Here is a 15,156-nt window from a genome sequence, read left to right as displayed (position 1 = left end):
CCAAGGTTGCTCGGATGTCTTGGCTCATTGCACCACGCAACAAACTGTCGCTTGGCTGCAAGGTCAATATATACAAGTCCATATTGGCCCCCTGCCTGTTCTACGGCCTGCAGGTATACGGCATTGCTGCGAAGAGTCACCTTAATAAGATCCGGATCTTACAGGCGAAGACCTTAAGAATAATTTCGGGGGCTCCTTGGTATATGAGAACAAGTGACATCGAACGCGACCTCAAGGTGCCCAAAATAGGAGACAAGCTCCAGAACATCGCCCAAAAATATATGGAAAGGCTTAATGTACACCCCAACAGCCTAGCAAGGAAGCTAGGAACTGCAGCTGTGGTCAATGCTGACCCTCGGACTAGAGTCAAAAGAAGACTCAAGCGACACCACCCTCATGACCTCCCTGACCTGGTTTTGACCTAGAAAGTCTTAGTTTCATTCATTAGAATAATCAAATAAATAGTAATTATTATGTTATATCAACTATTATAATTCTTCCTATCATTTTTAGGATTAAAAATCTGTTAGTCTTAAGTAACCAAGACATATTGTAAAATAAAATAATTTAAGCAGATCAAATTAAGTTGCCGCATGGGTAACAGTGCGTTGATCAAATAATAAAAACATCATCGTTCAAATACTGAAAAAAAAAAAATATTTATTATTTATTCCTTTGGGCAGCAATAGCTCACAGTAACTTGGTCGTCTCCTGAGCTGGTCACACTGAGCGGTTGTTTATAGTTTTTGTCTGTGAATTTCACTTTAACTTTAATTCGCAAACCTACATTCGTAGCTGTGCAAAACAGCACACATTCTAAAATTTGGACTCTGCCTTGCAGAGTCGGCATGTGGACATCAACAAAGAACGGTGGATAAGGTGCGAAAAATTTGCATTCTCTGCCCATTGGGCCCCTCACCACGTGGCAGCTGCACAAGGCAAGTTCTAAGCTGTGTTGTTTTTGCCCCTCGCAAGCGGGAGGTTGTTACAATTTACCTTACAAGTAAACCGGTAAATCTTATCGTGTTTAGTAAATATCAATTGCATTATACGGCATAAGTATAAAGACAATTGATATAATGGAGAATTCATTTGCTCAATCGCGACCTAGCAATGGGTGCGATAAATTTGAGGAAATGAGGAAAGTAGCAGGTGTTGAGCCAGGAGAATTACGCTCCCAACTCCGCGCCAGCTGTGCAGATGTCTCCCCTAACCTGGAAGGTATGCCAACTCAATCTACGGTCTCCAGCTTAATGGTGACAATCAGCAGCAACACCAATGCAAGTGTTACCTGCACTATTTCTAACGTACAGGCCAACATGATCTGTACTCCTACATACACCGATTGCACAACCGTGACCACTAGCATTTGCCCAACTACGCCTTATGACAATGGACTGCCGACACCTCTGTCATCACTGCCCAATAAGCCATCTAAAGCGAAATGCCCCTTTCAAGCACATGATCGTACTGTCAACAGGAAACGAAAAGGCGTGTCTCAGCCCCCATTATCTATCCTCACCCCTTCTCCAAGCCGTAAAACTAAAAGGCAGGCCACTATGCCACTCAATGAGGAGGCCTCTACCTCCACTGCAGCAGCATTAAATAACAATCGCTTCGCGCTTTTGTCTGCTGAAGCGGAGAATATGGAGCAAGACGTGTCGGATGCTGATTCTGACATTGAAGACTCTGCTGCCCGAGATGGTGATGGACAATCCGCTAAATATAGCAAACCCCCAGCCATATGCGTACCAAGTGTAAGTGATCCGGTCACCTTGGAACGGGCTCTTAATCTGAATATTGGCTCCTCAAACTACTACATCCGCACCTCTAGATTTGGTGTATCCAGAATCTATACAGCCAACTCTGACGCTTTCCGCACCGCTGTAAAAGAACTAAATAAGTTAAATTGTCAATTCTGGCATCACCAACTTAAAGAAGAAAAACCCTACAGAGTAGTGCTTAAAGGAATTCATGCTAATGTTCCTAGTTCGCAGATAGAACAAGCATTTAGTGATCACGGCTATGAGGTCCTTAATATCTATTGCCCCAGAAAGTCTGACTGGAAGAACATTCAGGTAAACGAAGATTATAATGAAGCTACAAAAAACTTCAAAACTAGACAAAATTTGTTTTATATTAATCTTAAACAAGGCCCGAATGTTAAAGAGTCTCTTAAGATAACTCGACTTGGCAGATACAGAGTCACTGTTGAGCGCGCTACACGTAGAAAAGAACTGCTACAATGTCAAAGATGCCAAATTTTTGGACACTCTAAGAACTATTGCGCCCAGGATCCTATTTGTGGTAAATGTAGTGGTCCCCATGTGACCGGGTCCGCTTTGTGCATAAGTGACGTATGTCTGTGTATAAATTGTGGTGGTGATCATGTCTCGACAGACAAAAGCTGCCCTGTCAGAGCAGAGAAAGCCAAGAAGCTAAAACCAAGGTCCAGGCTACCGATGACTAATAATATTGCCACACTCAAACCTCCACAACGTTCTTCAAGCGGTTACATACCAGCTGAGGCATTAAGAACCAACATCTCTTATGCTGATATTGCTCGACGCAACACGACTCAATCTAGGGCTCGTGCTACTGTGCAGGCTGAAGTTATACCAACGTCGGACAATAGCCTTAACAATAAATTTATGGCGTTAGACAACTCCATTCGGGCTATCAATACGAGAATAGACCAACTATTTAAGCTTATACAAGAAACTGTAGAGGCTAATAAAGCTTTCAGAGAACTGGTTCAGGTTCTAATTACACGTATTCCTAAATGACCCAACCAACCTTAAAAATCGGATTGTGGAACGCTCGCGGATTAACAAGGGGCTCTGAGGAGCTTCGGATATTCCTCAGCGAGCACGATATAGACGTAATGCTTACCACGGAAACACACATGCGAGTTGGTCAGCGCATCTATCTCCCAGGGTATCTTATGTATCACGCCCACCACCCCAGTCGTAACAGTAGAGGTGGCTCTGCAGTCATCATAAAATCTAGACTTTGTCACAGCCCTCTGACACCTATCTCTACTAATGACAGGCAGATAGCGAGCGTGCACCTGCAAACATCGGTTGGGACCGTCACTGTAGCTGCTGTATATCTACCTCCAGCAGAAAGATGGATAGTAGATGACTTCAAATCCATGTTTGCTGCGTTAGGCAACAAATTTATTGCTGGTGGTGATTACAATGCCAAACATGCATGGTGGGGGAACCCAAGATCCTGTCCTAGAGGTAAAATGTTGCAAGAAGTCATTGCACATGGGCAATACCAAGTTCTGGCTACGGGCGAACCCACTTTCTACTCTTACAACCCTTTGTTAACACCATCAGCCCTTGATTTTTTTATAACCTGTGGGTACGGTATGGGCAGGCTAAATGTACAAACTCTCCAGGAACTCTCGTCGGACCATCTTCCTATTCTGGCTGAATTGCACGCTACGCCGTTAAAGAAACCACAACGCGTACGACTACTTGCCCATAATGCTGACATAAACATATTCAAAACTCATCTTGAACAGCTGAGTCAGGTAAATATGCAAATTCTGGAGGCGGTGGACATTGATAATGCCACAAGCCTTTTCATGAGCAAACTAAGTGAGGCTGCTCAGCTTGCTGCACCGAGAAATCGGCATGAAGTAGAGGCCTCCAGACCACTTCAACTTCCTCCCAGAATATTGGCACTGCTCAGGCTAAAACGAAGAGTTCGAAAAGAATATGCTAGAACAGGTGATCCCCGCATGCAACAGATCCACAGTAGACTGGCCAACTGCCTGCATAAGGCCCTTGCTCGAAGAAAGCAGGCCCAAATAGATACCTTCTTGGATAACTTGGGTACTGACGCGAGCACAAATTACTCACTGTGGCGTATCACGAAACGGTTCAAAGCTCAGCCCACCCCAAAATCAGCAATCAAAAATCCGTCTGGTGGCTGGTGTCGCACTAGCTTGGAAAAAACTGAAGTGTAACAACCTTGAGCAACGTTTTACACCCTATAACTATGCACCGGAAAGTCTCTGTCGTCAGGTTAAAGAATATTTGGAATCGCCCTTTCAAATGAGCCTGCCTCCGAGTGCTGTCATGCTGGAAGAAGTGAAGAATTTAATAGCCAAGCTGCCACTTAAGAAAGCTCCTGGAGAAGATCTTCTTGATAATAGAACCATTAGACTTCTCCCAGATCAAGCATTGCAGTTCCTTGCCTTAATATTCAACAGCGTTCTTGATGTTGGCTACTTTCCGAAAGCTTGGAAATCGGCGAGCATAATTATGATTCATAAGACTGGAAAAACACCGACAGACGTTGACTCGTACAGGCCCATCAGCTTACTCCCATCTCTGGGTAAAATTATGGAGAGGCTGATCCTAAACAGGCTGCTCACTTGCAAGGATGTTACCAAAGCGATTCCCAAATTTCAGTTTGGCTTCCGGTTGCAGCACGGTACTCCTGAACAACTACATAGAGTAGTGAACTTTGCTCTGGAAGCTATGGAAAACAAGGAGTATGCAGTAGGTGCCTTTCTTGATATTCAACAGGCATTTGACAGAGTGTGGCACCCTGGGCTCCTGTACAAAGCGAAGAGGCTGTTCCCGCCGCAGCTATATTTGGTTGTTAAAAGTTTCCTGGAAGAACGCACATTCCACGTATCTGTTGATGGGTACAAATCGTCAATCAAGTCAATTGCAGCTGGAGTTCCTCAAGGAAGCGTTCTTGGCCCAACCCTATACTCAGTTTTTGCTTCGGACATGCCTACTCACACACCAGTCACAGAGGTAGACGAAGAAGATGTGCTCATAGCCACCTACGCTGACGATACTGCTGTGCTCACGAAAAGTAAAAGTATCCTGGCTGCCACTTCTGGTCTACAGGAATACCTGGATGCATTCCAGCAATGGGCTGAGAACTGGAATGTGCGCATCAACGCTGAGAAGTGTGCCAATGTGACGTTCTCCAACCGAACAGGTAGCTGTCCGGGTGTCAGTCTGAATGGGAGACTGATCAGACACCATCAGGCTTATAAATACCTTGGTATTACCCTCGATAGGAAGCTCACCTTCAGCAGGCACATCACAAATATTCAGAAAGCGTTCAGGACCAAGGTTGCTCGGATGTCTTGGCTCATAGCACCACGCAACAAACTGTCGCTTGGCTGCAAGGTCAATATATACAAGTCCATATTGGCCCCCTGCCTGTTCTACGGCCTGCAGGTATACGGCATTGCTGCGAAGAGTCACCTTAATAAGATCCGGATCTTACAGGCGAAGACCTTAAGAATAATTTCGGGGGCTCCTTGGTATATGAGAACAAGTGACATCGAACGCGACCTCAAGGTGCCCAAAATAGGAGACAAGCTCCAGAACATCGCCCAAAAATATATGGAAAGGCTTAATGTACACCCCAACAGCCTAGCAAGGAAGCTAGGAACTGCAGCTGTGGTCAATGCTGACCCTCGGACTAGAGTCAAAAGAAGACTCAAGCGACACCACCCTCATGACCTCCCTGACCTGGTTTTGACCTAGAAAGTCTTAGTTTCATTCATTAGAATAATCAAATAAATAGTAATTATTATGTTATATCAACTATTATAATTCTCCCTATCATTTTTAGGATTAAAAATCTGTTAGTCTTAAGTAACCAAGACATATTGTAAAATAAAATAATTTAAGCAGATCAAATTAAGTTGCCGCATGGGTAACAGTGCGTTGATCAAATAATAAAAACATCATCGTTCAAATACTGAAAAAAAAAAAATATTTATTATTTATTCCTTTGGGCAGCAATAGCTCACAGTAACTTGGTCGTCTCCTGAGCTGGTCACACTGAGCGGTTGTTTATAGTTTTTGTCTGTGAATTTCACTTTAACTTTAATTCGCAAACCTACATTCGTAGCTGTGCAAAACAGCACACATTCTAAAATTTGGACTCTGCCTTGCAGAGTCGGCATGTGGACATCAACAAAGAACGGTGGATAAGGTGCGAAAAATTTGCATTCTCTGCCCATTGGGCCCCTCACCACGTGGCAGCTGCACAAGGCAAGTTCTAAGCTGTGTTGTTTTTGCCCCTCGCAAGCGGGAGGTTGTTACAATTTACCTTACAAGTAAACCGGTAAATCTTATCGTGTTTAGTAAATATCAATTGCATTATACGGCATAAGTATAAAGACAATTGATATAATGGAGAATTCATTTGCTCAATCGCGACCTAGCAATGGGTGCGATAAATTTGAGGAAATGAGGAAAGTAGCAGGTGTTGAGCCAGGAGAATTACGCTCCCAACTCCGCGCCAGCTGTGCAGATGTCTCCCCTAACCTGGAAGGTATGCCAACTCAATCTACGGTCTCCTGCTTAATGGTGACAATCAGCAGCAACACCAATGCAAGTGTTACCTGCACTATTTCTAACGTACAGGCCAACATGATCTGTACTCCTACATACACCGATTGCACAACCGTGACCACTAGCATTTGCCCAACTACTCCTTATGACAATGGACTGCCGACACCTCTGTCATCACTGCCCAATAAGCCATCTAAAGCGAAATGCCCCTTTCAAGCACATGATCGTACTGTCAACAGGAAACGAAAAGGCGTGTCTCAGCCCCCATTATCTATCCTCACCCCTTCTCCAAGCCGTAAAACTAAAAGGCAGGCCACTATGCCACTCAATGAGGAGGCCTCTACCTGCACTGCAGCAGCATTAAATAACAATCGCTTCGCGCTTTTGTCTGCTGAAGCGGAGAATATGGAGCAAGACGTGTCGGATGCTGATTCTGACATTGAAGACTCTGCTGCCCGAGATGGTGATGGACAATCCGCTAAATATAGCAAACCCCCAGCCATATGCGTACCAAGTGTAAGTGATCCGGTCACCTTGGAACGGGCTCTTAATCTGAATATTGGCTCCTCAAACTACTATATCCGCACCTCTAGATTTGGTGTATCCAGAATCTATACAGCCAACTCTGACGCTTTCCGCACCGCTGTAAAAGAACTAAATAAGTTAAATTGTCAATTCTGGCATCACCAACTTAAAGAAGAAAAACCCTACAGAGTAGTGCTTAAAGGAATTCATGCTAATGTTCCTAGTTCGCAGATAGAACAAGCATTTAGTGATCACGGCTATGAGGTCCTTAATATCTATTGCCCCAGAAAGTCTGACTGGAAGAACATTCAGGTAAACGAAGATGATAATGAAGCTACAAAAAACTTCAAAACTAGACAAAATTTGTTTTATATTAATCTTAAACAAGGCCCGAATGTTAAAGAGTCTCTTAAGATAACTCGACTTGGCAGATACAGAGTCACTGTTGAGCGCGCTACACGTAGAAAAGAACTGCTACAATGTCAAAGATGCCAAATTTTTGGACACTCTAAGAACTATTGCGCCCAGGATCCTATTTGTGGTAAATGTAGTGGTCCCCATATGACCGGGTCCGCTTTGTGCATAAGTGACGTATGTCTGTGTATAAATTGTGGTGGTGATCATGTCTCGACAGACAAAAGCTGCCCTGTCAGAGCAGAGAAAGCCAAGAAGCTAAAACCAAGGTCCAGGCTACCGATGACTAATAATATTGCCACACTCAAACCACCACAACGTTCTTCAAGCGGTTACATACCAGCTGAGGCATTAAGAACCAACATCTCTTATGCTGATATTGCTCGACGCAACACGACTCAATCTAGGGCTCGTGCTACTGTGCAGGCTGAAGTTATACCAACGTCGGACAATAGCCTTAACAATAAATTTATGGCGTTAGACAACTCCATTCGGGCCATCAATACGAGAATAGACCAACTATTTAAGCTTATACAAGAAACTGTAGACGCTAATAAAGCTTTCAGAGAACTGGTTCAGGTTCTAATTACACGTATTCCTAAATGACCCAACCAACCTTAAAAATCGGATTGTGGAACGCTCGCGGATTAACAAGGGGCTCTGAGGAGCTTCGGATATTCCTCAGCGAGCACGATATAGACGTAATGCTTACCACGGAAACACACATGCGAGTTGGTCAGCGCATCTATCTCCCAGGGTATCTTATGTATCACGCCCACCACCCCAGTGGTAACAGTAGAGGTGGCTCTGCAGTCATCATAAAATCTAGACTTTGTCACAGCCCTCTGACACCTATCTCTACTAATGACAGGCAGATAGCGAGCGTGCACCTGCAAACATCGGTTGGGACCGTCACTGTAGCTGCTGTATATCTACCTCCAGCAGAAAGATGGATAGTAGATGACTTCAAATCCATGTTTGCTGCGTTAGGCAACAAATTTATTGCTGGTGGTGATTACAATGCCAAACATGCATGGTGGGGGAACCCAAGATCCTGTCCTAGAGGTAAAATGTTGCAAGAAGTCATTGCACATGGGCAATACCAAGTTCTGGCTACGGGCGAACCCACTTTCTACTCTTACAACCCTTTGTTAACACCATCAGCCCTTGATTTTTTTATAACCTGTGGGTACGGTATGGGCAGGCTAAATGTACAAACTCTCCAGGAACTCTCGTCGGACCATCTTCCTATTCTGGCTGAATTGCACGCTACGCCGTTAAAGAAACCACAACGCGTACGACTACTTGCCCATAATGCTGACATAGACATATTCAAAACTCATCTTGAACAGCTGAGTGAGGTAAATATGCAAATTCTGGAGGCGGTGGACATTGATAATGCCACAAGCCTTTTCATGAGCAAACTAAGTGAGGCTGCTCAGCTTGCTGCACCGAGAAATCGGCATGAAGTAGAGGCCTCCAGACCACTTCAACTTCCTCCCAGAATATTGGCACTGCTCAGGCTAAAACGAAGAGTTCGAAAAGAATATGCTAGAACAGGTGATCCCCGCATGCAACAGATCCACAGTAGACTGGCCAACTGCCTGCATAAGGCCCTTGCTCGAAGAAAGCAGGCCCAAATAGATACCTTCTTGGATAACTTGGGTACTGACGCGAGCACAAATTACTCACTGTGGCGTATCACGAAACGGTTCAAAGCTCAGCCCACCCCAAAATCAGCAATCAAAAATCCGTCTGGTGGCTGGTGTCGCACTAGCTTGGAAAAAACTGAAGTGTTCGCTAACAACCTTGAGCAACGTTTTACACCCTATAACTATGCACCGGAAAGTCTCTGTCGTCAGGTTGAAGAATATTTGGAATCGCCCTTTCAAATGAGCCTGCCTCCGAGTGCTGTCACACTGGAAGAAGTGAAGAATTTAATAGCCAAGCTGCCACTTAAGAAAGCTCCTGGAGAAGATCTTCTTGATAATAGAACCATTAGACTTCTCCCAGATCAAGCATTGCAGTTCCTTGCCTTAATATTCAACAGCGTTCTTGATGTTGGCTACTTTCCGAAAGCTTGGAAATCGGCGAGCATAATTATGATCCATAAGACTGGAAAAACACCGACAGACGTTGACTCGTACAGGCCCATCAGCTTACTCCCATCTCTGGGTAAAATTATGGAGAGGCTGATCCTAAACAGGCTGCTCACTTGCAAGGATGTTGCCAAAGCGATTCCCAAATTTCAGTTTGGCTTCCGGTTGCAGCACGGTACTCCTGAACAACTACATAGAGTAGTGAACTTTGCTCTGGAAGCTATGGAAAACAAGGAGTATTCAGTAGGTGCCTTTCTTGATATTCAACAGGCATTTGACAGAGTCTGGCACCCTGGGCTCCTGTACAAAGCGAAGAGGCTGTTCCCGCCGCAGCTATATTTGGTTGTTAAAAGTTTCCTGGAAGAACGCACATTCCACGTCTCTGTTGATGGGTACAAATCGTCAATCAAGCCAATTGCAGCTGGAGTTCCTCAAGGAAGCGTTCTTGGCCCAACCCTATACTAAGTTTTTGCTTCGGACATGCCTACTCACACACCAGTCACAGAGGTAGACGAAGAAGATGTGCTCATAGCCACCTACGCTGACGATACTGCTGTGCTCACGAAAAGTAAAAGTATCCTGGCTGCCACTTCTGGTCTACAGGAATACCTGGATGCATTCCAGCAATGGGCTGAGAACTGGAATGTGCGCATCAACGCTGAGAAGTGTGCCAATGTGACGTTCTCCAACCGAACAGGTAGCTGTCCGGGTGTCAGTCTGAATGGGAGACTGATCAGACACCATCAGGCTTATAAATACCTTGGTATTACCCTCGATAGGAAGCTCACCTTCAGCAGGCACATCACAAATATTCAGCAAGCGTTCAGGACCAAGGTTGCTCGGATGTCTTGGCTCATTGCACCACGCAACAAACTGTCGCTTGGCTGCAAGGTCAATATATACAAGTCCATATTGGCCCCCTGCCTGTTCTACGGCCTGCAGGTATACGGCATTGCTGCGAAGAGTCACCTTAATAAGATCCGGATCTTACAGGCGAAGACCTTAAGAATAATTTCGGGGGCTCCTTGGTATATGAGAACAAGTGACATCGAACGCGACCTCAAGGTGCCCAAAATAGGAGACAAGCTCCAGAACATCGCCCAAAAATATATGGAAAGGCTTAATGTACACCCCAACAGCCTAGCAAGGAAGCTAGGAACTGCAGCTGTGGTCAATGCTGACCCTCGGACTAGAGTCAAAAGAAGACTCAAGCGACACCACCCTCATGACCTCCCTGACCTGGTTTTGACCTAGAAAGTCTTAGTTTTAAAAATTCATTAGAATAATCAAATAAATAGTAATTATTATGTTATATCAACTATTATAATTCTCCCTATCATTTTTAGGATTAAAAATCTGTTAGTCTTAAGTAACCAAGACATATTGTAAAATAAAATAATTTAAGCAGATCAAATTAAGTTGCCGCATGGGTAACAGTGCGTTGATCAAATAATAAAAACATCATCGTTCAAATACTGAAAAAAAAAAAAAAAAAACAGTAACTTGGGGTATGCAACGGTAAATAACACTTTGGTAAAAGTATGCAACGGAAATTCAACTTCCTAAAAGCACGCAACAAATTGTTACCTTTTTATTTTTTATTTATTTAATAATCGAAGACTGCCGAATTAAATTCACTCATTGAACTTACATATTTTCTTCTCTTAACTACCCTGTTAAGATACTCTAGGTCCGTAATAAACGCTGGGCGCCACTTAATAAGTCCTATAGTCCGGTGGTCCTCTTTTACAGATGGCTCCGTGGTATAGGGTTGATGTGCGTCGTCTCCTTGGGCTGGGTGTTATCCAGGCGCAACGTCGACTCTCCTGAGTCCTCAGTAAGTCCGGCTATTATGCCAGAGGTGAAGACGTCTTAGGAAGATTAGGATGGAGGGCGTGACTTTGCCCCCGTGGTCTTTCGATGGCCTTTTGGCTCAACGAGAATGTTCAATTAAAACAATTGGTATTTTACGGCTAAGTGCCGGAGTAGCTGATCTTTATTGTTAAGGTGCAAGCTTAGAACTGAATACAAAAGAATATGAAAAGTGTGGATCTACCCTGGCTCCAATGCATCACGCCATAAACCCATGGTCGGCAAGCCGACTCAGCATTTATGCAACATAGCTTGGTACCCCGGATAAGGGGTGTCCAATTGCTGTTGCTGACCGTTCGTAGCGCAGAGCGCTGAACTCCGTTGGGGCGCGTCAGCATTGTTTATATGTGGTAACTTAGTGTTTATGTATTGTTGACATGAATGTCTGTGCTCTTAGTTGTTAACTTGCACGTGGGTGCTTTTTATTACGCATACACTTGGGCTTGACTGTATATGTACACATTGTAACGGAGTGCTACAATGTGCTTGTATGTTATGAATATACAGTACAGTGATTAACCGATATGTGTGCATATTTCTTATTTTATTGTAAAATAATTTCATTTTAAAAATGTTAACAAAACATGCAAGACGATAATGTTACCAGTCCATGTCACTGTCTGTAATCTAAGCCTACAAAAAATACTAACTACATATTAATACTAACTATGTCCAAGCCCCACCTCACCCCATGCAATGTTAAACTCTAAAATTCAAATTATTGTACCTACATATTGCATATATTGTTATCAAAGGCAAAATAAATTGTGGATGGGAACCAGAATCCATTCTGTCTTCGTACCTCCACCAGCAAAGTTAAAAAAAGGGCCTCCTAATTAGTTACAAAACGTACCTAAAAAACTAAAAATTAATGCAATCATAAAAAACAATTATAATACTTACCTCCAGATTAGCTTTCACCTAATGTACCTGAAAAACTATAACAAAAATTAATGCAATAATTATATAGACAAATAAATTAGAAATATAATACTTACCTCCATATTACCTCCCACCAAATGTACCTGAAAAAACACAAAATAATACAATCATAAAATCAAATAACAAATTTAATACTCACCCAATTTCTAATTTTACATCCATTTCCATGGCCCCCCTATAGTCACCTCAGCAATGTTAAAGCTCAGTAATGTAAATTATTGTACCTATTTATTTCATTCGATTGAATCAAAGATAAAATAAATTGTGGATTTGGAACATAAATCATTCTGTCTTGGTTCTTTCATCAGAAAAGTGAAAAAAAAACTTTTTAATAATACACGTGCTGCATAATCGATTGCAAAAACACCTAAATTTTTATTGGCACTAATTTCAATGCCAACTATAAATTCTTAAATATTGTAAAGATTTAATATGTTTATACTGATGTGTTAATACAGAAAGCGATAAATGTGGTCCCATTTTGTCTTTGGTTTATCATTGTTCTTACTATGTTTCCTTAACATTCTTTGTAGGATTTACTCAACCTACGAAAAGCATCACATTAACGACTTAAAGGGAAGAACAAACTACGATTGCGACGCATGGCTGGAACTAAAATCTAATGGTACAAGATCCCGGGCTCCTAATGTGTTTACGTTATGCGTGTCACTTGCTTTATCAGATCGCCGACGTAACGGTTGCTTTATATTTATCGCAGAACCACTTACATCTACTTTTCCCTCTACGGGGATATAGTGGTCCATATAATTCTCAGCTTGGACACGGCTAACCACCGCTGGCGTTGGAAGGCGCTCCAACATTTCAGTGGAATGCACCTTCAGTTGCGTAAAAACAGCAATATAACTTTGTGTTGTATCCAGTTCTATATGCTGATCTAAAACCGACCGACCAGGTAATTCGAAATGCTTTCCCACTATTGGTTCTTTAACAGGCTTGTCGAGAAGTTTTCTTAACTCAGTTGCATCCTCCGTTTGACCGGTGTCTTCCTCCCGATCTTCAACTGCCTTTCCCTTGGATATCTTTATACTTGTCTCGGCTTGTAGTCCCGAAATTACCTTTAGAGTTGTTGAGCTGGCCACTTTTTTAATATCTGGGGGCATTCGATACAAATGGTTATCGTCACCAGCGCGTTCAAAGGGCGTAAGCCTTGACCATGGTAAAACGGTACCAAGTGTTCCCAAGTACCGACCACCTTGGGTCCAAAGCCGGCAGGAGTAATCATGGCTTCCCCTAAAAATGAAAATGCATTTAAAAAGACGATCAAACCGAACTAAAATTAAAAGATTTTTACGTAAATATAATTTTTGGTAGATTGATGAAGGCTATAGAATTTATAGCTTTAAGATGACCTTTATAGGAACTGACTAAAAGGGGCTCTGCTTGATTTCGAACCGCTCGCTTGGCTCTAGTCATAAAAAGTTCTTTTCTAAGAAATATAAACTCCAGACGTAATTTTGGCATGCAAACATGTATTTTCTCAGACTCTGGAACACTAAGAAGAAAATAATGATTAATATTCAAAATGATAAGTAAAATGTAGATAGAATGTAGAAAGTTCTTATCTATAATACAACAATCAGATACCCGTTACTCATCTACTGTGAATGTGAACTCGAAATTTCATAATTTTTCTGGGATATCGATAGATATCGGGGAATAAAATGAGAAAAAATTGTTTAAAAGTTTGGGAGTGACCGTTTTGGGGCGTGGCCCCAGTGTTTTTGGTATACAAATAAAAATTGGAATGACAAGGAAAAAATAAAACGTTTTAAAAAAAACAAAAAAACACAAACGTTTAGATCTCAGGAACTATAAAACCTATAAGGTCAAGATTAAGCATATGGATTCTAGAGACAAGCGCAGCGCCACTCATACGCCCACAAACAGCATAGAACTGCACGCTCACACATTTGAAAATTAATTTGATGTAAATTTCTATCGATCTGTCAAACAACTTTTTTCCACGCCTACTATAACGCCCATAACGCCTACTTGTTAATTTCTATCTATCTACCAAAAAACTTGTTGCCTGTAGATTTAGTAGATTTTAAGCACTTTCACCCAAAGTGACATTACGGCTTCGGGATGAAATACGCAAAAATTCTAAATCTGATTATGGAGGAGCGTGCAAAATGTCTTCCCATGAAGCAAGTGCCGTTGACCAGTGAGGCGAGTATTCCCCAGCAGGAATAAAGGTAAAGGCTATGGTGGTAGACCAAGATATTGCTGTTGCTGTTGGCTACACCAAAGCAAAGACAATAGAATAACAAGATGCGTAACGGCCATACATTCGTTTGTCACTGTGCAGCCACTTTTTTGGTGAAGGCCAAATTTGCTATCTTTCCGCTCGCTTACGCTGGGAGCTTAAGAAATCTAAAAATATAACTTTCTTGCTTGTGTGAGTAAAAACAAGAGACGAGAAAGCGTATATGTGTGCGTGTTGTGCTAGAAGACAATTTTCGTGAAATCAATTCTGATCGAAGAAACGAATTTACATATTTGGAGTTGAGGCCAATTTCGTAACAATATGATGATGGCGCGCTATTCTTCCCACCCAAAAGTGCGCGCTTTTTAAAAATATCAAATTGGAAAAGACCAAAAAAAAAACCAAGAAAAATTAACTGAAAGCTGAATATAATGCGTATTTTAAATAATAAAAAATGGTTCATTTACATACATCATATTAAGTCAAATGACTTAATAAGTATACTAAATAATTAAAGCAAATACAAGGGAAATTATTATAACTACTGTAATTTTAAACATATATTTTCCAAAAAGAAGACATTACATTGAGAAAAAAATATTTCCTAAAAATAATAATTATTTTTTTAATTTCATAAAAAAATAATAATTTTATTAATAAATAATAAAAATAATAATTCATAATTGTTGGGTCATGCAGCCGCCAAAACTGTGCAGTAGACTAAATTCATACT

At 42.0% G+C, this 15,156-nt stretch overlaps 1 protein-coding gene across 1 annotated transcript; it reads right to left on the bottom strand.

Moving 5' to 3' along the window:
* Positions 1–12,477: 12,477 nt before the first annotated feature.
* LOC116803447 (WD repeat-containing protein on Y chromosome-like) lies at positions 12,478–13,779 on the bottom strand (the record flags this gene model as incomplete). The annotated part of the gene is made up of 2 exons (XM_032727162.1): positions 12,478–13,447; positions 13,509–13,779. Coding segments are annotated over 2 exons (935 nt in total), but the record flags the coding sequence as incomplete, so codon positions are not given.
* Between the last annotated feature and the right edge of the window lie 1,377 nt (positions 13,780–15,156).

This window comes from Drosophila sechellia, unplaced genomic scaffold (genome assembly GCF_004382195.2).
Source record: "Drosophila sechellia strain sech25 unplaced genomic scaffold, ASM438219v1 Y_29, whole genome shotgun sequence".
Classification (NCBI taxonomy): Eukaryota; Metazoa; Arthropoda; class Insecta; order Diptera; family Drosophilidae; genus Drosophila; species Drosophila sechellia.
Note: the sequence above shows the minus strand (reverse complement) of the source record. Positions and strands in the feature narration are given on the sequence as shown.